This window comes from Lutjanus erythropterus, chromosome 18 (assembly GCF_056507025.1).
Source record: "Lutjanus erythropterus isolate fLutEry1 chromosome 18, fLutEry1.hap2, whole genome shotgun sequence".
NCBI classification, from domain to species: domain Eukaryota; kingdom Metazoa; phylum Chordata; class Actinopteri; order Lutjaniformes; family Lutjanidae; genus Lutjanus; species Lutjanus erythropterus.
In genome coordinates this window covers 31,006,409-31,031,188 of record NC_139334.1, presented here as the reverse complement: position 1 = coordinate 31,031,188, position 24,780 = coordinate 31,006,409, and the positions used below count along the sequence as shown (strand labels likewise).

At 40.8% G+C, this 24,780-nt stretch overlaps 1 protein-coding gene across 2 annotated transcripts in view; it reads left to right on the top strand.

Moving 5' to 3' along the window:
• npas3 (neuronal PAS domain protein 3) overlaps positions 1-16,128 on the top strand; it is a 392,919-nt gene extending 376,791 nt beyond the window's left edge. For both annotated transcript variants that reach the window (XM_084742352.1, XM_084742353.1), the window contains exons 10-12: positions 2,943-3,090; positions 4,597-4,712; positions 10,150-16,128. In XM_084742352.1, coding sequence (XP_084598478.1) covers positions 2,943-3,090; positions 4,597-4,712; positions 10,150-11,804 — 1,919 coding nt within the window. In that variant the 3' untranslated portion in view covers positions 11,805-16,128. The remainder of the gene's footprint in view (positions 1-2,942; positions 3,091-4,596; positions 4,713-10,149) is intronic.
• The last annotated feature ends 8,652 nt before the right edge of the window (positions 16,129-24,780 follow it).

Sequence of the window (24,780 nt, the reverse complement as noted above, 5' to 3'; positions counted from 1 at the left end):
TAAAGCAGCTAATCCTCACTGTTAGTTGCCATTAGTGGTCGACAGAACAGGGCTCAGCAGCCGCCCGATGAACACAGCCACTCAGTCTTACTAGTCTGACTCACCGGATGCACACTGCCAGTATAAGTCCTGCCATTGGTCACTTGCTCCAAGCAGCATTGCGGCAGCAACAGCAGCATTTCAAAGTCCACGAGAAACAACAAAAAACTTCCAAGCTGCAACCTCGATGGCAAATTAGCACCTGGGACGCTAATTGTATGAATGTAAACAAGCTAACAGCTGTTACCAGTGATGTAATCATTTTAATGCCAGGGCTCATTTCCCGACAAACAAAACAAGTTCCTTCTTGACACTATTTTGCAGCGGCACTGTCACTGCATCCTAGACTCAACGCCACCCAGGATATCTGTGATTGCTTTAAAAAGAAATGCAAACAAGGCAGGGCCTTTTTTCCCCTATAGTCTAATACACCAACAGAGAATATAGTACTGAGGTTGTTTATGGAGTTTCAGTTAACTGCTGCTCACTCAGTTAGTCGTGACTCAGCCCCGGGCTGCTGGGGGCCAAACTCAGAGAGAAAACCACCTCGGTACTGTAACCTGTTCCCTGTCTTTAAACTGGCCTCCGCTGGTCTAGGAAGCTGCTTTGGTCCAAATGTGTTCAGTGGACGACTTTTGCTGCATGGCGGGGGGCATAAACCACATTCAACGCCACTGGCTACTGTAAACACCAATCAATGAAGTCCCTCCCTAAATACCTGTCGTTGTTGTTTTTTTCAGAAAACATGTAACCGACAAACACACTTGAAGCTGTTTCATGGGAGCTTTAATGACACAAACAGTTGCAGAATATAAGCTCCAAAAATTGGCCAAGTCAGTGTCAGTATTGATTATGTATCCTTTATCTATTGATTTGTCTTTATGTCCTGGCGAGCAGTAAGCATCAGCTGACAGTATGGCTTCATATGTGAGACAGTGTGCAGTATGCCGGAGTTATAAAGCCTTGTACGAGTGTGAGTGTGTGTGTGTGTGTGTGTGTCCTCTTCCATTGGACATGCTGATACACTGAGCTGCTCTCTGAGGACCTGCAGTCATCTGAACAGGCAGCACCACACTCTGTGCGTGTGTGTGTGTGCGTGTGTGTGTGTGTGTGTGTGTGTGTGTGTGTGTGTGTGTGTGTGTGTGTGTGAGCGTGTGTGTGTGCATTCATTGTGTCGTTATTTACTCTGCCGTACAAACAAAGCAAGGTCACATTCAAGGTGACGTGATCTCACCATCTCTGCCTTAACATGCAAACAAGTTATTTTCCCCTCCATCTCTCCGTGTGTGCGTGTGTGTGTGTGTGTGTGTGTGTGTGTGTGTGTGTGTCTGAGTCTGAATAGGCAAATAGAGAGCGAATGAGCGCCGGCCGCCCGACCAAAGTCAATTACAGCAGCCCTGGGGATGTCGTCTTAAACAATGCTATTAGTTTCTAATAGTTTTTAATTACTGGCCTTCTTTTTATATAAATCAGCCCCGACTTTCTCTCTCTTTCTTCTCTGTCGTGGAAAAACCTATTTGTGTCCGTAATTAAATGGAGGAGAGGGATATGAATTTAGTGGCCCTCGCTCCTCGTCTCTGACTGTTTCTGTTTGAGCGGCTCCTGATTAATGCCAATACATATTGCTTGAGATAACCATTTAGTGGTTAATTTAGCCAAATTTATAGCCTGCGTGCCGTCGCAGGGCGGAGCAGGGGTGGTGGAGGAGGGGGTTGCCACCTCCCGAGGCCACGGGGGCGCTGACGCAGTGACACAGCGCTATCTGGTGGATAGTGGCAGGTACTGCAGCTCTTTTGGCTGCATGTTGTAATGCTACTGAGGGAAAAACCAAGTAAACCAATGGTTAAATTAATCTGGGCTCATTTTAGAATTATTAGAATAAGAATTTATTTCAGTCTGCAAATAGAAATTACGTATAAATCCACAAATTCATACAAATAAATACATAGCCTCTCACAGAAAATTGCATATACTTAAATAATTCAGTCAAAAAATACCACAATAAAGTAATTAAACATAACTCCGAGACTCAGCAGTCTGAAAAAGGTGGCTACAGTTTATAGTGCACATCATATGTGGCACAAAACACAAACTAAACAAACAAACAAAGACAAAATAACAACAAAGACGAAACAACACAACTTACAACATTTTTTTTAATCTTTAGTTTTTTATATTGATAACTGTCATAGTCCTCCACCGGACAACAATAATTGTCCACATGAAAAATAACATTAAGAGGGACATTTGCTCAGCGTGGATCTGTGCCGATATTTGTATGTTCAGTATTTGTGGATAACACAAACTGTGAAATTACGTATGTGCATCACTTACACAAATATTCCACATCAACCAAAACATCTCAGCTAAAAAGATGCTCCCAGCTGGGGAGGACAAGGCCCCTAACTGTGTATTTTGGTTGTGTGTGAATTGAGCTAACATGCTAACCGTTAGCATGATAACTTTTTATTTAGTAAAACTTCACAGGCTAAAATATTAGTATTAAGTATCAAAACATAGCTTGGAAATGGTGTGTATTGTCTCAGACCGATCAAACACACACAGAAACATGAACAGACACACACACACACACACACACACACACACACACAGGGGCTGGCAGTGTGTGCTGGTCTGATTAATGACGGCAGCAGCAGAGCAGCTCTCAGCCAGCTGTCACATGACATCCGATGACTGCCCCTCTCTCTTTCTCTCGCCTCTGTCCAACTCGTCCCTCCTCCGTCCACTTTTCTTCTTTTCTCTCTCATGTGATGAACAAGCTGCTCCGTCACTGCGATGTCCAACAGTCTGGAACGTCCCAGGATATCAAACAGGATCCACCATGACATAACAAACCTCTCACCCCCCTCCCCTCTCTGTCTGTCTGTCTGTCTGTCTGTCAGTGATGAACAAGGGTCAGTGTGTGACCAAGTACTACCGCTGGATCCAGAAGAACGGTGGGTACATCTGGATCCAGTCCAGCGCCACCATTGCCATCAACGCCAAGAACGCCAGCGAGAAGAACATCATCTGGGTCAACTACGTCCTCAGGTCAGAGGTCAACTTGGCTCAGTCGCCATGGCGATTTGTCTGTCATTAATGAAGATAAATGAAGAAGACAGATTAACAAATGAATATGCACATAAATACAAGAATAAGCAAACAATAGACAAATTAATTCATGGCCGCACTTTAGTTTACAGTTTGATAATTTGTATCAAACTAGACAAAAAGTAGAAATAATATGTTCCTTATTTGACAGTATTAGACCCTTTATTAGACCCTTACTAGACTTTAGTAAAGGGTATTTTGGTATACATCACAACAAAACTAGACTTTCTTTGAGGCTAATTAGGGAAATATTACCTGGATAATTCTGGCCTTTACGTCTCAATCTGGTTCCATATTGTTTTTGAATGTAACAGCAGCAGATATAATGATTAGTTTACAGTACAGTTCTGTTGTAATGTGCCCATAATTACTTATTAATAAGTCTAATAAGGGTCTAATAAAGGTTCTAATACTGTCAAATAAAGGACATGTTATGTCTAGTTTTTGTCTTAAAAATCATTTTATTAGTATACTGTAAAATAAAGTGTGACTGAATTCACATATGCAACCAATTAATTAATAGCTTAAATGAATGTGTTAAGTGGGAATTACACTGTAAAATTTTATGAAGGTACATTAAATAGAAAGACATTGTTGGGAGGAGTTGTGAGAGAAAAAACAAAATACTGAGGTAAAGATGTACATTCAAGTAATTTAAATCAAAAATTTTCTAAACATTGAAAATATTTCAGATCTTTGCTGCTACTTATTTTGTATTTTCACTAAATATGACTGAGTGTCATTTTAAAAATAAAGTTTGGATCTTTTGTTCTTCGGGCTCAATTAAAATCCAGTTAATTTTTGCGGCTGATACTGATTCCAATAATAGGGATTAAAAGATTTCTGATATAATATTTTTTATAGAGAATATAATATACAGAATATAGATTGGATACATAAAAACAAATTTTTTGCACTGATCCTGACGCAGGATATCTTACAGTTTATGACATCAGGACACTGAATCACCTTTATTTTTAATTCTTATAAATTTCTATGAATAAAAGAAAATGTAAATAAAGCAAACTATATGCATGTATTAAACTTTAATTAAGTACAACAGATCAAAAAATCTATAAATAAATGCATATATTTAAAAAATAACACACACACACAAAAAAAAAAAAATCATATCTTCCACAGTATCATATCGGCACATATTGGATAACATGCTGATATCGACTGATACAGGTCAATATCAGGCAAATACTATCAGCTGACCAATACATCTCTCAGGCTGTTGTTGTTATGTATGTAGAGTTTGTAGAAAATTATAAATAGTTGATTTAAAGAGATATTCACATCCATTGTGTTGTTTTTAATAAATGAACTCCCTCATGATGAACTGAACAAACAACTTTTATTTGAGATTTTATAGTAAAAACCAATGAGGGAATAATTGAGTCACTAAGTGAAACCAAACCATCTCTCTGTGTTTCTTCACAGTAATCCAGAGTACAAAGACACGCCCATGGACATCGCCCAGCTGCCCAACCTGCCTGAGAAAACCTCCGAGTCCTCCGAAACCTCCGACTCCGAGTCAGAGTCCAAAGAAAACTCTGGTAGGTCCCTGACTAACACAAAGTCCTTGCAGGGATGTGGCTGCACCATCAACGTGAAACGTGAAATTTCAGAGTGTTGTCAGCAGCACGTCATTTTAAACATCACCAGTACGTTGTCTCAATCTTTACACAACTTCTTGAAGATGTTGTGTCAACATCACTTTATATCACCAGGATGTTACATGCAACGTCCTTGCTAAGACAGAATTGCTGCAACATAATTTTAAGCGTTATGTTGCAGTGACATTGTTGCAACAGAACATTTTAAGTGTAAAGTTACAGTAACTTTGCTACGTCATACTGTAAATGAACAAATGTCACAATCGCAGTGTTGCAGAGACTCTGTGTTTGTAGGAAAGGAAAGGAAAGAAACAAGAAAGAAAGGATGGAGAGGAAATCATCAGCAAATTATCAAGAAAGATCTAGAGCAGAGGAAAGGGTGGAGTGGAAACAAAGAAAGATGGAAAAAAGAGTAATTAACACTGCAGTGTGAGAGGGAGAAGAATGAAAAGGCAAATCCTAAAAGAAAAAGAAGTATCACAAAAATCACAGGCAGACTATCTTGTACTTTTTTAGTGTTTTTATATAATATTCAGATTAAAACAGTCACAACATTCTCATAAAAACCTGTGTGATTCCTTACAAGCCCCTCTTCAAGTATTAGCAGTATAATAACCAGCAGTAAGAGATACAGCCTGAATGAGAGGAGCCAAAGATATTTTATCAGTTGGTGCCAGTGTGCCGTCTGTGCCAGGCTGGATGGTGATGAACGCCAACAGCTGCAGGGACTGAGCACTCACTGGCAGCGCTGCAAACTGCCATAAAATGAAATAAAACACGAAATAACTCTACAGAACGCTACAAAATACCTCCGAACTTCACACACAACAACAAGACAAAACGGCTAAAAAAAAAAAAAGGCCACAGAACTCCACAGAACAGCCTCCAAAAGAGGCACCAAAACAACATCCCACGTTTTTCAGCCGTGCACTGATACACGCTGCTGCTGCTCATCAATGTTTTATGTCTGTGAAGCCCATGATGTACAGGAGGTGATGCCAACAGTGTTGCCAACTTAGTGACTTTCTCCCCAGATTTGGCAACTTGTATGACCCCTTCAGCAACATTTTGAAGAAGTTGGTGACAAACTGAGCAAATTTTTGAGCAGAACTTTCCTCTTCTGTCTCGAGGTTAGTCGCCAGTGAACGTGCTCTCATGTGGCTCCATGGACAGATTGTGTTTAATGTTTGAGGGGGATCAGCAGTTCAACCAACTCACAGAGCTAATGTTAGCCAGCAGCCACTGAGAAAATCTCTCTGCAACATTGTAATTTCAGCCAGAAACGTATGATACATTATTTGTTTGAAATAAGAAGCTGCTTTTGTCTGATTCTGTCTAGGACAAAGGAAAATGAAGGGCCAGTCTATAGGTGAACTGACTAGGCATGGATCAAGAAGCCCCCAGGTCAAAATCCTGGTGCCTGGCCTGGATGGTTACAATGGTTAACTAACGGCTTGATTCCACCGGGAATGACTGCGTCCTGTTACGGTGCTCAAGTGGAGATGGGGACAGGTGTAGAGCTGCTCGAGCGCACCAGAACAATGCCCCACCCTCTCTTTTTTCTCTGAGGAAGGAAACAAACATTGGTAGTTGGCGTAATCCGTTTTATAAGCACTTAAAGATCTGCATTTTCCAGTTTTTTTCTACAGGCAGTTTTCTGTGTTTTGCAGGTTTTTGCAGGCTGCTGATGCAGCATGGGCACCTTGTGTTTTAGAGTGACAATAGAGTCAGTAAAAAAATGGAATGGTTAAAGTGGTCATATTGACAGTTAACTGATGAGAAACGTTTGATGCAGACTGGCAGTTGCAGCAGAGACACAGAGAACTCATGTGGTCTGAATGCTGCATAATATTCTCAACACAATGAAACCATTCACTGAGTATCACATTTGATCATGTGGTCAGTTATAGTTGACTAACTTGCAACTAACAATAGCAAAGACAGGATGAGGCCGCACGTGGTGAGTTTTGGACGCCCCTGGAGGTTGAAACCCCGCAGCCCAGTCGGCCTGGTGAATAATCCGTGCTCGCTCACTCAGTAACCTGAACAATCAACAAGACGGTTAATACATTTGATGAAAAGTGACATGAATCAAAGAGTTTGGGTTTGACCTCATTAATTCAGTCATTCATTTCCATGCTTTGGACCAAAATCACATTTTTAAATTAAAATGAGCCTTTTACTAGATTAGTTTTTGAGAATAACATAATGTTTCACTAGAAACATAATAAATAACAGTAGAGGGATCTTAACCTAATGTGAGCATTCATACAGGAGAATAAATTAGATGTTAAAAATACTGACATCTGAATTCAGATCCAGGAATACAAATCAAGGATTAACTTACTGTGTGTCACCAACATTTCAAGCAGCCAATTCTGAAGAAGACAAAGCTCACACTGTGCCAGTGGAGTTGAATTTAAACCAATACAGGGCCTCCACCTTGAGCATAATATTATCAAGTCCTGCAGCCTGTGTTGGCATGATGAGAATCGGTGCCAGCTGTTATTCTTGCTGGAGGAGACCGATTCTGGCACGCTGTCGGCTGTAAACTGATGCCAGCTGCTGCGGGAGGCGTCCAGTTTCAGCCAGGCTCCAACAGGCCCGAGGTGCTCGGGCTCAACATATTCTAAAATGAGATGTCTGGCCTTTGACCTTTGTTCTGTTCCGATGCAATTTACACAAAGCCGGAGAGGACACAAGAAAAATTGCCAAAAACAAACAGGCCTTTGCTCTGTGTGTTTATTATTGTTTTGTATTGGTGCAACACAACATAATATCAATGACATTAATATAAAAACTGACATAACATGACATAAGCTGTGTTTCTATTTAAATGTATTGCAAATCTCAAGTAAATTGGCAAAAGAAAATGCGAGTGAATGCTTCCATCCACCACCTTTATGCGATAATTAGGAGTTGGATCATCAAGATAAGCGGCAAATGGCGCCAATTCTCCAGTGAGAAAATCACTGTACGATTGCAAAACCAGTTGAACCTCAAATGAGGAAGGTTCCATCAGATCTGTATAGAGCATGGATTATGGATAGATTATGGAACCATGAGGAGACACTAAACAGCAGCCACCGCAGCACATTTTTTATGCACGAGAATTGGAACACACATATATCATGCCCAGATGCACAAAAAAGTATCTTGGACCCATCACCTAAACCCAACAGGAAGTTGGCCATTCTGAATTTCATGGTCAGTTTTGGTCATTTTCATGCATTGTATTTTAACAAACTTTAGTTTTGATGTCTCACCATGAAGCAGGAAATTTCTATAACAGTAAGAGTACCGGCCTGAAGACACCCAAATGACAATATTCAGTCATAGTTATAGCACCACCTGCTGGCAACAGGAAGTGACATGTTTTAGACTTTGGCGTGTCTCCTCCTCCTAAGAGGTTGACCATATCAACTTAAAATGTGGTTAGAAAAGCCTTAAGATGTTGATTATGCTGAATGATGACAAACTTTCGTCATAAACAGGAAATTGCTATAACTTCTGTGCACACTGTCCAATCTACCTGAAGACATCTACATGCCAATCAGGTGCTCGCATAATGTTGCAAGGTCTTGAGATGGAAAATTAGAGATACTGATTCACCCATGTGAGTACACAGCACACCCCCAAAACCCCTAATGTCCCTGAACACTTCCGGTGTGGACTGTGTGTGTGAAAGGAGCGGTACGTGCCAAGATATCTTGACTTTTAGTTTGAGTTAAGTTCCAAAGACACTTCCTGTAATGCAACATAACATCTGGTATCTTTCTCTGCAGACTGTGGGAACACCAGAGCCACAATGGAAATAAGTCCAAGACTTTACGGTTTTATAGCTGACAAATCCTGATATGTGGTATTTTTATAAGTCAAGTCATTAAACCAAACCAAACCTCCCTGGGAAAAACTTCAAACCGCAGGTCCATTTTTGATTCCAGCCTGAGAATAAATCTGTTTTGCTTGGAAAGCGCACTTAATGGAGATACAAGGTTTTCCCCAGACAAAGCAATTGAGTAGACATTCAGGTGCCATGAGGGAGTCAGAGCGATGCCAGCTGGGCAGCCGCTGGCCTCAGTGTGCGCTGGCAGGGTTTGAAGTGTGTGTGTGTGGTGTGTGTAATGGGCTGGACAGAGCCAACATGCCTGAACAGCAGCAGCTACAGATACTGAACACACATCAGTGCGTCCACAACACAACACAACACATGGAAATCCTGTCTGGAAAAATGAAAGGATCAACACCTGGGATTCACTGCACGGGAATTCAAACACACCAGCTGAATCCTGAGTATCTCAGTCAAGTGGAGACAGGTTTTAAGGAATAACCTGTTGATCTGCTCTCACGACACAATTATTATTTTTTTTCCTTAGAATAATCGGACCTGGTGGGTAAAAGTCTTTTAAGCTGTGCTGCTTGCGTGGCCTTTATAATGGCCGCTTAGCCGCTTCCACCCCTTGGAGTACACAACATGTAGTCAGGCACAACCTACATGATCAATAATTATCTACACTGGCCAATATATTGACCGGCTATATCCCACGCCTTTTATTTAAAATTTCCTGATCACATTCCTGTTCCACAGACAATGCAACCCTTTAGATTATAATAAACCCATTATCTTTTTTCTAGTGACAATCTTGGGAGAAACTTGTATGTTGCCTGTTCTTTTGGTATTTTGGGATTTAATGAACAGTGCAGGACTTTCGACTCTTAGTCTTCTTTTAGTTAAGCTATGTTGCTTTGTTTAGTTGTAGTAAATGTCACCCTTTTGAGGCTAATAAATATTGAGCAACAGTCACATTTACTGAAATTAAGCAACTGGTCCTTGGGGTCCACTGCATGTTTTCATCATCCAGCCTCTATGGAAGCCTGAAAACGACCTGTTCAATTGAATCAGGTGTGGTGGAGCAGGTAAATACCGAAAACATGCAGGACAGCGGGCCCCAGGCACCAGGACTGGGAAACGCTGCTTCGGGGCATGGCTACCCTGTGATTGACTAGTCGCTACCACAGCATTTCCTCAGAGACAGAGGCATAGCAACATGTGTCCTCCAGCTCCACCCTCTGCTCCACTTGAGGTTCCAAAAAAAAAAAAAAAAACAAGAAGTCAATGGCCAAACTCGAGGCTTCACAACAGAAGCTGACAAACCAAATGGTGACTTCACACTGGGCTGAAACTTGGGTGGCACTAAAGATAAAGTCAACAGATCATCAGTTTTTGCAAAATTTCATGACAATCCATCAGTTATTTGTTGAGAAATTTCAATGTGGACCAAAGTGTAACTGTGATGAAGCTAAAAATGCCCTTGAGGTGTCTTAGAATATTTTGACTCCTGGATTTTTAATCAACTTACTTTTTTTTTCCCAACAGACAACGAGAATGCCAAGTCCGAGGGGAAGTCGGGTCACCAATCAGAACGCAGCGAGGACCCGGAGACAGACAGTAAGCGTCAGCAGCAGCCCGGCCAACCACATTGCTCCTCCGAACAGGAAATGAAGCGTCAGGAGGAGGGAGACAGCTCGAGTAACCCCGAGAGCCAGGACAGTGACGACAGTCTGGAACCTTCAGATGGAGAGGGGGAGGAACAGGAGGAGGCAGCAGGGGGAGGAGGTGGAGGAGGAGGAGGAGGAGGGGGAGGGGGAGGTGGAGGGGGAAGGCTGGGGAGGTTAGCGGGACTGGGAGGGTTAGGGGGACTGAGCGCTATCGGAGGACTGGGTAATCTGGGCGGGCTTCATATTAAAGTAGAGCACTATGGAGAAGGGGAAGAAGTACAGCTGCACAACTCGCAAACTTCTTCATCAGAGGAGGAAGAAGAAGAGGAGGATGAAGATGACGATGAGGAAGAGGACGGAGATGTGCAAGAGTGCGACAGTGCCAACACTGGAAGCAAGCTCCAGAAGAGGCGAAAGAGGAGGAAAGTGCAGAAATGGGACGGATCTCGAAGCAGGAGGCTCCGTCTCTCCTCAACCACGCCCAGCCCCGTCGCCATAGGAGACACCACGCCACTGGTTGACCCCACCCAGGCCACATCCGCCAGCTCCTCTCACCTCCTCACCTCTTCTGGCTCCCCAAACAGCTCGAGTGCGACATCCTCTGTCCTGAAAATCAAGACGGAGATGGCAGAACCGATCAACTTTGACAACGACAGCAGCATCTGGAACTACCCGCCCAACAGAGAGATTTCCAGAAATGAGTCCCCGTACAGCATGACGTCCAAGCCCACCGCTCCAGGAACCCATGAGACTTTCCCCTCCCCCCAGGGAGGTTCCCTCCAGGTAGCCATTCCTGAATCTGTCCTCACCCCTCCTGGAACCGAAGGAGGAGCAGGAGGAGTGAGGAAGCCTCCTTACAATGGAAGTTCTGCCCCGTCCTCTGCTTCCAGTGCTGCGAGTTTAGCTCCTCCTTCCAGCGCCTCCTCTGCCGACCCCTTATCTCCTCCTCTCTCCGCCTCCCCACGGGACAAGCAACAAGGCACTCCCACCACCTCGTCTTCTTCTTCTTCGTCCTCATCCTCCTCGTCCTCATCAACCTCGTCCTCCTCACTGCTGTACTCTGGTGATCTCGAGGCGCTACAGCGCCTACAGGCTGGTAACGTGGTGCTCCCGTTGGTTCACCGGGTCACGGGGACTCTGGCCTCCACCAACACGACGGCTCCACGGGTCTACACCACCGGGACCATCAGGTATGCACCAGCGGACGTCACCCTGGCCATGGCGCAAGGCAACCTCCTCCCCAACGCTGCCATGAACTTTGTTGACAGCTCGGGGTTCGGCCTAGATCCTAAGACGCCGATGGAGATGCTCTACCACCACGTCCACAGGCTCAACATGTCAGCGGCAGCAGCCGCCGGCCCGTTTGTGGGATCTCCGACTGCCACGGGCACGAACGGCGCCCTGGGAGGCCAGATGCCGACCGCAGCCAACGTTTTCACCACAGCGGAAGGACTTTTCTCGACTCTACCGTTCCCCGTGTACAGCAACGGGATCCACACCACGCAGACGACTCTGGAGAGGAAGGAGGATTAACGCAAAACGTTCAAGACCGCATTACTGTGTTTCTGGAATCAACAACTGTGTCAAAGTAAAAGACTACTCACTAGTAAAAAAAAAATGAAAGACTATTTACTTGCTATCTTTTATCAACACAGCACTGTGTTTCCGAGAGGGGAGAAAGGACAGGAAAGGATGACAAATGTACTCTAGCACTTTGAATCTGAGCAACTGAGCTTGTGTAATAGACATGAATGACCCTCAAACATGTCCCCCTTTTCTATCTTTTTTCTCTCTCCTCCTCATCCTCTTCTCCTCTCTCAGTCTCTCTCTTTGCTCCTGTTTCTTGCGATCAGCAACGTTTTTTCTCTTGAACAAATGAACAAAAAACAGACTATTCTTTATTGTAAAGAATTCCTTTTTTGCCTACAGAGAATTCCTATTGCCTAAGGACTCCGCTGGAGCCTGACGGGGATAATTTTTATTATTTGACTTGTTTCTGTTGCATCTTTATGAAGATGCTGATTGTGTGTATTTAAAGGAGGACGGTACAGGGATTTGTAACGGACAGAAAACTCTTATGTGGCGCTCCTCCATATGTATCTTGATGTGATCAAGGCTTGAAAAGAAAGTTTTTAAACCGAGAAGAGGGAGCTCTCTTGCGCCCAACAAAGGTCTCAGAGGTAATAATCTTTTGAAAAAAGGTTTTTGAGGACGTTTCTCGATTGAGGGAATAGTTTAGAGAATTAATGCTGTTTTTCTTTCCTTTCTTCCTTTTTTATAAAATATTCTAGCTCAGATTTAACTTACGAATCAAGCATTAAGAAGAAAAACAAAAAAAGCAATTTCAGCCGGGTAATGACCTGTGAATTATCGAATGTTACTACTTCCTCTTTTATCCCAGGAGTTTACCTACAGGTCTCGCACCAAACATAACCTCCTCGACATCTCTTCCCATCTCAACCTGTCGTTCTCTCTCTTACCTTTCACTCTGTCTACCTGATCTTCAATCTTGCCGTCTACATTTCTACCTGTCGATCTACAGATTCATGGTGCTACCGACCGTCCAGTAACCCTGATTCAGCTGGCTGATGTGGGTGCTGTAAACGAACCCACAGCTCGTTGACAGACTGATCGTGTTTCTTTTTCTTTTTCTTTTTTTTTTTTTGGAGGGGGAACAATTTTACCTTTTTTTTCCCATCTGACCTTCAGGAAAGTCAGAAACACAGCAAGAACCTTAGAACCTCTAAATCAGCAACATCTCCATGTATTACGCTACATGTCCCCTCTTTGTTTGTCTTAATCTGATTGGGCCACGAGGGGCCGCTCCGCATGGCAACATGGAGTTGATTGGTTGAATTTTAGGCTACATAGTTTTTATTTTTTAGAATTTTTTATTCTCAGTGAGACTGAGGCTAATACACTAGTGTCACTAACTTGAAAAATGAATGTTGAAAACCTCGACCGGCTCCTGTTTGATCACTGTTTTGTTAAATTTTGTACTACAACTCCTTTCTTTGTCTTTGTTTGTTTTCCTCCTCCTCCTCCTGCCCCTCTTCTTCTTCTTCTTCTTCCTAAACCAGAATCACCTCCACAAAACTTTCCTAAACAATCCACTCTCTTCCATCTCATCGCCGGACCCTGTGATAAAAAAAACCACATATCAACAAGGAGATTGTAATAAAGACATGCATTTTCAATCAATCAAATCTATCAAACAATCAATCCAATAACTACAAAAAAATAATATGAATTTTTTTGAGGAAGAGAAAAAAAATCACATTCCTTTAAACAATGTCGTCTTTGTCGTTGTTCTTCTGTTTTGTGTTCTTTCTTCCCGAGCCTCCGTTGCCAAAAAAAGAAATGTTAATCTCACAAGTTTGGTGTTTTAAAAGCACTGTGATTCTCGTTCATTTGTAATTTTTTTTTCTTCTACTTTTTTGGTAAAAAGAAAAAAAAAAGATGAGAACAAGTAATAATTAAAACAGTTAAAAAAAAAAATACTGTCACGACATCCATCTTTTTAAAGTTGACAGCCCCGTCTTTAACCATCCTGTCATCCTTATTACCCAGTGTGATTAAGCCGTAAAAACGTGTTACCGATGTGTTTAGTGTCACTGGCTGTCAAAAAGTCTTTCATGGCGACTTCTCTCTCTGTGTGTGTTGACTATATGCAGTATATACTGAGCTACTGTAGCTGTTTTTGTCCTTTGTCTTCTCTGTGCTCTCTCTAGTGTGGGGGAGGAGCAATGGGTGGGGCTTGGAGGGAGAGGGGGTGGAGTCTACGGGATGGCTGACACGCCTAAAGAAAGACGACCCTCTTTCTTTCTTGCCCCGTCTCTTTCTCTGTCTCCCTCTATCTGCAGTCTTAGTGAAACCAGTGGAGGTTTGTGGAATTTCGTGTTCGGTGGCCTTTGCAAAAAACAAAAAAAAATTTGTAGAGTCCACCTTTATTTTCGCTGCTTCCTTTTTGTCTTTGTAAAACCTCTTTTTTTTGTTTGGTTTTCTAATCCTTCTCTCTTTCTCTCTCTGCTATTGCTTTTTGCTGTTGTGTAGTCTTATACAAACCTCTTTATCTTGCTGTCCTTTCTCTCAGAGATGAAAAGATTCTTTAACTAGCTCAAAGGTTTATGGAGCCATGTTTTTGCCACTAAGGAATTCTGGGAATTGCAGTTTCCAGCTCTTGAGTACAAAGTACTGAATAACTAATAAATATTTACACTATATAGAATTAAATTATGATGAGGAAAAGCCTAAAAGTAGCATTCTAGATGTAGTCCTGGAAAAACCACAAAAGCCTCAGTTGTGAAACATTTCCCAGAGTCCCTTGGGGCGTCTTGTGTGCATTGGGTGTATTTCATTGGTTCCCACCGAACTTGTTGACTTCCTGCGCAAACTTCTCTCACGGGACAAACAAAGTTACACAAGTGGTTCAAGGGGGGAGAAAAAAAATCACTATTTCAGGACACGTAATAAAAAAAAAACGGTTTTAAAGATTTCTAAAGAAATTAAAAGAAGAAAAAAATATTTCGCACTATAAATCTATTTTTATAGGTGTTTTGGAAAACTGAACTGCATGTTTAGTAAGTTCGTCCGATGCGTTTCACGTGATCGATCCCTCGTTTTTTGTTTTTTTTTTGTTTTTCGGTCCAGCGGTTTTTGTGTTTTTTAAAGTCTGTCAAGCCCAAACGGGGACGCGATGGAGGCCTGTTGGAAGAATAAAAGTCTGTATTGTCAAACCCACCCGGGCCTCTAATCCCCCCCTCACATCAGGAAAAACAATCTGTAGCGTCTGTGCTTTCTGTGAAGAATCAATGTCTTGTTACTGCAACTAACGTGTGAAACAACAACAACAAAAAAAACAAACACAGGTGAAATTTAACAACGGATTTATTTATTTTTGTGTTCGATAAGAGGAATGTGACTCGGGCCGCTCGATCTGTCGGTTGATTGGTGGGTCGTTCATGGTTGAATGTTAAATTCAGTCGTTTCAGGAGCATTTTGTTTCTGCGCTCCTCTGGATTTTAGCGTTTTCTACTTTTGGTGGTTTTGCGTGAAAGCGGGGGGCGGGGCACAAACGAATGGCAGGGCCCCATTTGGTAAAGACAAGGGGATTTTTTTTTGGGATGGGCGGGGGGGGGGGGGGCACATAACTCAGACGAAACCAGGAAATACACCCACATGTAACAAAAACCAAACAGCCGGTGCAAGCTGTTTCAATGTTTTTTCTGTGTTTTATGTCGAAAAATGAAAACTTTGCTGGTGATTTTAAAAACGTAAAAACCTTAATCACAGCTGCTGTCAAAAATACATAGTGTTTAAGAATTACAAATATTGAAAAATCACTTCATTTACCTGTGAAGAAACTGTGTCTGTGTTTTTAACTATTTCTTGTACAATTATACAGATTCTTTTATGAGGAACTTGGTGCCAAGTAGCTGAAATACGGGAGAGAGGGAATCTCTTATTATCAATGTTAACAGTGTTATAAAATTCTAAATACAAACAAATTAAAATATTAAAAAAGAGAAAACTATGGTACATTTCTATTTTTTTGTTTTGATTTTTTTCCTCGCAGAAGAGGGGAAAAACACATGACTAACTGATGCTAACTTTGAGTGCCTGGCTTATTTTTTATTATTATTATTATTTTCGAAAGACATCTTTTTGAGTTCATTTACCATGAATAATGCTGCAAATCCGAAAATGTACATACTTCATTTTTATAGCAGTTGTTCTTTTATAAGTTTACTAGGTTCTCATCCGTTCAGAGGAACATGTCACATACATGGTTGTCTTTCTGTAACCCGGTTTTGACCATCTTACAGGTGCCATATTCATAATAAAAATTTCTCTCGAATTTGTTACCAGATTGCATCATTTCTTCTGTTTGACACATTCAGCCATCCCGCCCTCGTCGCCAAAATATTACAAATGCTGCTGCATCCCAGTAAGTTTTTCTGTCCTTCAATCCTGCTTTCCTCTTCTTCTTTCTTCTGTCCTTTTCTTTCTTCCCCTTTCCTTCCGGTTTGTTTTCTGGTTCCTGCTAAGAAACTTCCACTGCATCTTGTCAAGATTGACAGGGATGAAAACTAGGTCCTTGAGAATAAATAAAATGGTTTTAGTTTTATTATAGATAGATAGATAGATAGATAGATAGATAGATAGATAGTCTGAAAGTCTGACCGGGAAATGTATCATCCACTGGATTATTCCTCATTCAGACACTGACTTTTAAGACCTTCTGCTCGCCACAAGCTGCTACAGTAATGCACTTTGAAACAGGAAGTTATTAAACAGACAGCTTCATTATTTTTCCCTCACCAAGGGTCTTCATCAGGATTCTGGAGATTCAAGAAGACTATGTTTTTCATTTAAACAAAATAACTTTCGTTTTCCAATTATGTCAATGTGCACTTACCACTACAGCTGGAGATGTGTGCCCGAACCCAATGGGACCCGACGAGTTTGGGTTGGGCTGTATTTTTCACATATTTCATGGTCTTACGTTGGGTTTTGGCTGTGTCATCATTATTATTATTATTAGTAGTAGTAGTAGTAGTAATAGTATTAGTAGTATTAGTATCATCAGTAGTAGTAGTTTGTTTGTTTTTTGTCATTGCCAATTAAAATTACGCTCATGTTTTGTCCTTATCACTGAACACTCCGACTGTTTGGTACATAGAGGGACCATTGCCAAGAAAAATGTCAGTGATCAGGTTTGGGCTGAAATATGATAATGAGGGATGGCTTCGAGTCAGATTCAGAGAGAATTTTTTCAGGCTTGGGCCCTTTCGGGCTTAGTTTTTCAGGCCCCATTAAAGTTCTTCTCACCGAGTAGACACATTACCATGACGCAAGTTCCAAAGACATTACATCATTCTCAAAATAGTCCCTGCTCACAGGGATGGTACTTTCCAAAGTTTAAGGGAACTTGGACGTGGAGCTTGCAGGGTTGAACATCTCTGACTTACTTGCAAAACATGTTTCAATTCCCAACTCGTCAAGTATGGCTGCTTGTTCAGTGGCCCACTGCTTCAGACTGGGGCTCCTCAAGCACCAGTTTTGCATTAGTGGGACTCTGCAATTAAGATAGCAAAACAAATGTGTAACATCTGGGTAGACCTTCAAAGTAAAAGGCATAAAAGCCACTCTGTTAGGTTTAGGAAGAGATAGTGGTTTAGGTCATGTCATTTTTGTACGTCATGTTACATTACATCATGTTACATTACGTTTATGTCGTGTAACTTCAAAAGACGTAACACAAACCTCAGTCTATATGGTAAAAGTCCTGCGTCTCACAGATTTTCTCACTCCTTTATACTACACCACCTGACTTCGACTGCATATCCATAAGTCATGCTAGAAGAAGGCCTCCAGAAATTACGCTACAGTCCTTCAGTGTTGTAGTTTGTAGGGATGCTGATCTAGTTATGGGCTGAGCATTGGCAATAGCATTTTATTTAATTTTATTTGCATTTTTTAAAATCTGCAGCTGGAAACTATTTTGTTTTTTGTTAACTGTGGTTTGACCCATCAACGTGGAGCAACAGAAGAAAGTACGAGACAGATGGGTGAAGTCCAGGTCTTACTGAGCAGTTATGCCAAGGATGAAATCCACAGGAACTGGAAATGGTGATGTATTGTCGATGTGTTGTGTTGTGTAGTTGCACACAAAAATAACATTTAAAAAAGCTGCCACTTTTTCTTGTCAGCGGAATATTTTGACCTTTCTTTTTTTTAGGTTTTTAGACTGCAGCAGAACACAGACAACAACAGGCTTGTAGTTCCTTGAAAAGTAATTCCTGGGAGTAAAAGTTCCAGGTGGAAATGTGGCTTTAGAACCCATGGACAGACGGTCAGAGAGACAGAAACTTGGATTCTAAGACTGAGACAAAACAATATAGTAAGGTAAAAAAAAAAAAGTATTTCCTCTAAAACATGCATTTTTTTTTTCTCTTTCTCTGCGTCTCCTTGACCTTCCTCTCAGCGTTTTGTTGGAAAGATCAGAGGAGATGCTGCACAGTGAGGGGAGGCCCAGAGGCGTTTTAAACAAAGCTCCTGTCCTGCCTGGAAAAAAAAAAAACCTTCAAACATATCATCAGGTAGGCTGTGTTTATCTGCAGCACAGAGGTGGACACTTCACCTGACTAAAGGGTCACTGGGATGATACCATTAACTGGTCTGGTGACAGGTGGGAGTGTCCTGATCAGCCACTACACTTTCTGCTGGGATCTGGTGTTTACTTCACCTGTGAGTGTCACTGCTGCTGAAATCAACACTGTTATGGTGTCACGGTAGACGCACATAAAATACAGAGCTATAAGTTCCCCAGCAAGACTAACCCCGGTAGCAATATAAGCCACCCCTGACCCTGAAGTTCCTGAACCGTCAGAACTAGAGCTGGAACTATCGCACAGGAACTAAATTTCCTTTGGTTCCAAATAAAGGTTTTCTGTCATATTTCCTCAAAAAGGTTCTTAGTCCCCTGCAAAAGTCCTTATGGTAAAAACGCTCTGATAATGTTACTAGCTGTGTTTCCCTCTAGGCTAACTGTCAAGTGAATGTGAAGTGAACTGTTGAAATTTAGCAAAAATAAAATACAAATTATGTGTGTTTCTATCAACTAATCTGGAGTGAATAAACTTGTCTATGCAAGGCGTAGTTTCATTAGAAGCTGGAGGTATAAACTACAATAAGCATGACTGTAATAAACAGAGTAGAGGTAGTAAAGGTTGTGAACTGGGAATAAAATCAATTGTTTGCCAATAAAATACAACGCCCTGTCAGTGTCTTTCTGACAGAAAAAACCCACTATGTGGACACTGAAGGTTACAAAAACACAATGATTCTTATAATGTAAACATGCTTATGTGAATATTATATTCCATTTCTGCCATATTCTGCCAATAAATTCCCATAAATCTTACACACCAGACCTTAAAGCTTTGATCATCGTCTCTTGAACTGTGTCTTTGAATCACCACCTGCCTGCATTTTCTAGAAGTAAATAAACTTTGAGATTCTGAGATTGACGCAGGTTGTTCATGAATCGGCATATAAACCACGCTGACTTCTTCACAGCTTCTGTTAAATAAAAAAATTACCCCTCCTCTCCACCAATCATAAAATCAGCAAACATGAACATGAAGTATGAATAATGAAGTGAACCAAACCGGTGATTCAGTCTGATTATCAGACAAATATTGATTCATGAAGCCTATATCCATCCATCTATTCGTCCATCTCTCCACTCCTGTATCCAGGCCTCTTCATCTCTCACTTTTATTATCTTCCTCTCCTTCTCTTTCTCACCTGTATCATCTCTCCTCCTTCTCCTCCTCCTCCTCCTCCTCCTCTTCTTCCTCCATGCAGTAATAAGAGCGGAGAGGTCAGTCAGTCGACCCTCTGAGGCCGACCAGCCAACTTTAAATATTTCACACTATTTTAAATGAGCGCACATGAATCATAGATCACAGGCAGTGCTGGTGTGTGCGTGTGTGTGTCTGTGTGTGTGTGTGTGTGTGTATGTGTGCGATGAGGTGCTCGAACCTGAAGCTCCTTCTAATAACCTCTGGCTGTCCGTCTCAGCGAGGAGGTCTGATGTGGAACCGACAGCGTCAGTCGTTCACCGGAGGCATAACGAGCGGCCTTTCATCATCGTCCGTGATGGACGGATGATGAAACAAAGCGTTAGAGATGAAAACTCACCACTTTTTCATCTGCGCTCTCACAGGGGCTGATCTCCCTAATTCCCAACATGCACCAGAAGTCAAAACATCACAAAAATCTGTACAAGTATTTTGGAGACATGCCGTCGCTACTGGAGACATGATGTGACGTTTAAGTTCCTGAAGAGAAATGAGTCCCGTAACGTTCCTACAGGGAGACTGACAGGCTGAGCAGCTTTAAAGAGAATTTATATTGAATTTATTATATTTATGTATGACCAGCGCTTGTTCTCTGTGTTTCATGTTGCACTGTGGGATCATTTGAGTGTTTTACTGTCCATAGAGGAATAATTCTCAGCAGACCGGTTAAAATCTGAGGAGAAACAAGGTGAATAACAGGATAAGAAAGAGGAAAAATAATTTATTATACACAAATTCTTATTCTGTTTCTTTTATTTATGAAGTACTGTTTAGCTGTATTTCTTTTGGCTTCTAGAAATTATTCAAATGAAATAAGTGTCAAAAGAAAAAAACGGTTCTGGTTGAAATGGTCACCACTCGGACATATCAAATCTGTGATTAAGGCAGGACATGGTTTTAGGGGGTCACACAAGTCAAAAAAATATAGTGGCCAACGCAGTAGACATTGAGACAGAAATTCAAAATATTAGCACTGTTAATGCTATTGAAAAAAAGGCAATTCTCAATATAAAGCAATTAAATTTTAGAGTTTTGGCTGAGCAGTGTGTAAATGCGCACACAGCATCTCCCCATTAAAATAGAGGCTGTGTGCACATGTACGCCCTGTTACACCCTGTTTCACACTTGCAACCCGTGTGCTATTAATCAGATTACCCCTTGAAATGGCTGTTAATGCAATAATCCTCAAATCTATCAGCCAACATGAGTTTGCTTTACCAGGTAAGACTCATGTTTTACTGCCTTTCTTCATCATTTGTGCTGTGAAAACATCAGATATTCGCAGTCAAAAGTTCAGGTGTAAAATCCCACAGAGCGTCTTTCCTTTCCTTTCCTATCACTCTTCTCTGCTTGCACTTAGTTCTGTGGTTTGTGGTGATTTAGAAACTTTAGTTTGAAAAGTTTACAGCCTTTCATGCTGTTGCACTGCTCTGTGTACGATGAAATTTTAAAAATCATGTTGTCATGAGGATTTTTTCAAGAAGTGCAACAGCTACAACCTGTGCATCTTTGTAAGCTTCTATTGTTTTTATCCTATACAGACACTACGCGGGCTTATTTTGGGATTCTTGCAGCCTAAAATGTCTGATTTCACAGCAGCTTTTCTGAAAAGTTGCGATGCATGTTGTGATGTTTTTAGGCATTTTTTGCAAGTTTTTGCAGGACCAAGAGAAAATTGCAAAACCAAGTTGCTATTTTTGCATAATTCATTAAAAACCACATTCTGGTCTGAGTGTTCTAACTAACCTCAAAAAAAGGCTCAGAATTACAAAAATTTAAAAATCTGCTTTATATGTAAATGAAGAAGTGCACCTGAGGGGAAGTAAAGTCTTTTTGAAGCTCAAACTCAAAAATAGCACAAAAGTATGGGCTGTTTGTAACTGTAATGAACACTGACGGATGATTTGAATCTTCAGGGCGAGCTCTACTTTCTGCCTTTGAACACAACAAACACGCGACCTTTGAGCTTCCCACCACTGCTGTTGCCGGAGGTGGCGACGCTCGTCCCGCTGCTGACCTCAGTCTGTCTCGCCGTGGACAAACTCTTCGTCTTTAATGGTTTGTTCCATCAGAGCTGTGAAGTCATCGTCAGTAATCGACCATCGCAGCTCTAACGAACGTCAGGCCGAATGTTGATCCTGTCAGTCATCACACTGAAACATGTGAAGGAATCAGATTTAATGAACACCTCTGCTTCTTTTAAAACACGTTCAGGTCAGATATCAGAGCCTGCAGTCACAGACCAAGGTGAGTTTAGTTTACATGAAATCAAATATTTAAAATGTCTTCTTTCAAATTTAATAAAAGCATTGAGGAGCATTATTTTTACATGAAACAGGAGGATTACACGGTACACATCAGACATCACATCTGCAGAGATTAACAGCTGTATTTAGTTTATATAACATGGAAAAACTCCAGAACTATTGCTCTATCTAGATTTGATAATTTTTTATTTGAAAGATGACATTCCCCAGAGGTTCCCTGCTGGTCTTTTCAGTAATCCTCCCACAACGTTTTAAGAATATTGCACCAATGTTTTTGTTTAAAGAAACATTCCCAAAATTGTCTAATAACCACATGAAGTAACATCTTTGCATTTTTTGTTACGTTCCCTTGAGATTCTCCACTGGTGATCTTTTAGGTAATCCTCCCACAACATTTGAACGTAGCTCAAATGTTTTTGCTTAAAGAAACTTTAACTTTAACTGAACTTTAACCAAAACTTTCAAATAACCACATTCTTGGAGAAAATGTTGTGCAACTGTTTTTGCTTAGAGAAATGTTCTAAAAACCATATAAAGTACCAATTTTTTAGCGTAATTTCTGCAACGTTCCCCTGACATTCCCTAAACATTCAAGTAACTTTCCTGGAACATTCAAGTAACCTAACTAGAACATTACCATAACATTAATTTTATGGAGGAAAAACTAGAGAAATGTGCAACTAACCCTCCCAAAATATTCTGGGAACATGAAAATAAAAACTTGCCGTTTTAACATCTAGGCAACACAATGCAGAAATGTTTGAGAAACATTATCCCAGAACGTCCCCAGAACATTTCAGGAACCACATTTGTGAACAAGCACATTAGTGTTAAAGCAGCAGATTTTTGAAAAGAATAACACTTCCAACAAGGAGAAACTCAATTTTAGGTGGCAGATGTGATTGTCAGCATGCATGTTAAAATTAAAGTGACAGATTTTTTAAATGGAGTTTGGTGTGGGAACACAAGTGAGTTCATATTTATTGAACTGATTGAATCCATGAGTCAGACAGAATCCAAAATGTTTTATCTCAGTTTATATTTTGTTCACATGATCATTTTTATTTGAAGTTTAGTTTCATCAAATTAGCACAAACTAACTGACACACAGAAAACTCAGGGTGTTATATTTCATCATAGGAGAACTGCATCTATTCAAAAGCCGTTCTCTTGTGTATCTGTGTTGGTTTTGATGGTGTTGTTGCACATCAGCCACCACAGTGGACACTAGTGCATCATCCCATACACTGCCACCTACTGGTTAGCAGTTGTAGGTGCAACACAAGTTTCTCAAAACCAAGATGGCCAAAAGAAGATCACAAACAATGAGCTGCTGTTCAGGAATATCTTGCCCGTGTGTTCTGTGCTGTGAGATCCATGCAGGTAAATAACAACTCATGAGGAATACAATTATTAAAAGTACAAGTTGTTGATTTAATGTTGGGAGGAAATTACAGTTAATCATCTGTACAACAAACTGCACCAAAACTAAGCAGGCCAACATGTGCATGTGGCTTTGTGTCCTGGGAGCTTTGTGAGTTTTTATAGAAGACAGCTGTTGTAAAAGTTGGTCAAACTGAAGAGAAACACTGTACTGCTGAAGTGGAGAGATATAGATGTGTTTTCTGGAATTTTTGTATGAAACTTTAATTGAATAATTAAATGGTTGACCAGGAAGAGGTGGAGTGAATGGGAGGAGACAGACAGGACTGCAGACAAACTGCAACAGAAACTCCTGGTCTTAATATAAATATGTATAAATATATAAATGATGATGAATTGGCAACTGTGTGTGCACTGTGCATGGTAGTATATTGTTATTTTATTCTTTTTACTCCCCAAACCAGTAAAAAAGTCAAAAGTAAAAGAACAGTGGGGCATAGTAATTAAAGACACTGAAGCTGGTGATGCCACGATTTCCCATTGTCATCCATGTCTGAAACAAAAAAACAAACAAAATAAAACAAAAAAACAGTACATGTCTGCACACATGTCTGTCCACACAAAGAGTTCAGTCCACCACAACCAACCAGAAACTGTTTTACATGAGACATGGAGCCTCGCGAAAGAAAATATTTATGAATTTTTGGACAATTTGTTCTTTTTTTAGTACCTGTTTGTTTTTCAGAGAAAACTGTTTGTCCAACACAAGGAAACACAACAAGTGGAACTAATTTCTTTCTCGCAAGAAAGAAAGTAATTCTGGTAGAAAAAGTGTTCCTACATCAAACTGCTCAAAACAAGGTCTCTGGATTATTCTGAGAAAGCAGGTCCTGATATCTAGAAAGAGACTGGTTTTGAGTTTGATCATCTGTATTTGGTCCAATTATACTGAAGAGAAAACACAGTCAATATTTCTCTCATTCAGAACTGAAGCTATAAAATATGTTATATTTCTTTATGTGGTAGTTTGAACTTGAGCCACACTTTTAGGTAAAATACCTCGACTGAAAAAAAGAGAATGTAGAAACGGAGCAAGGTTCAACAATTTCTGCATTGAACAGCATTAGAATATGTTTTTAAAAATATAGTTTAACATAATTAAAACTTTATATTTTTCTCTCAAGTGGACTTGTGAAAAACTCTTTGGAAAATGGGTGTTTGAAAAAAATGTTTGGTTTTTTTCAATACCTAAAGAGCAATAAATATCCTGACTGTGGTGGTCATAATGGTGGTAAGGGTAAGGGTCTCATGACTGTGGGACAGCAAGACTTTGTCCCTTTAATAGGGCTGATTTGTCTTTTGGTAGAAACGTTTTCTCATCAGTTCATACAGTGCCAGCAGTACATGCTCAAATAATAACTTACAGTTTGCCAAAAATACACTGAACACCTTTTAGTCATTTCTTCAAAGTCTTCTACATTTATTATATGT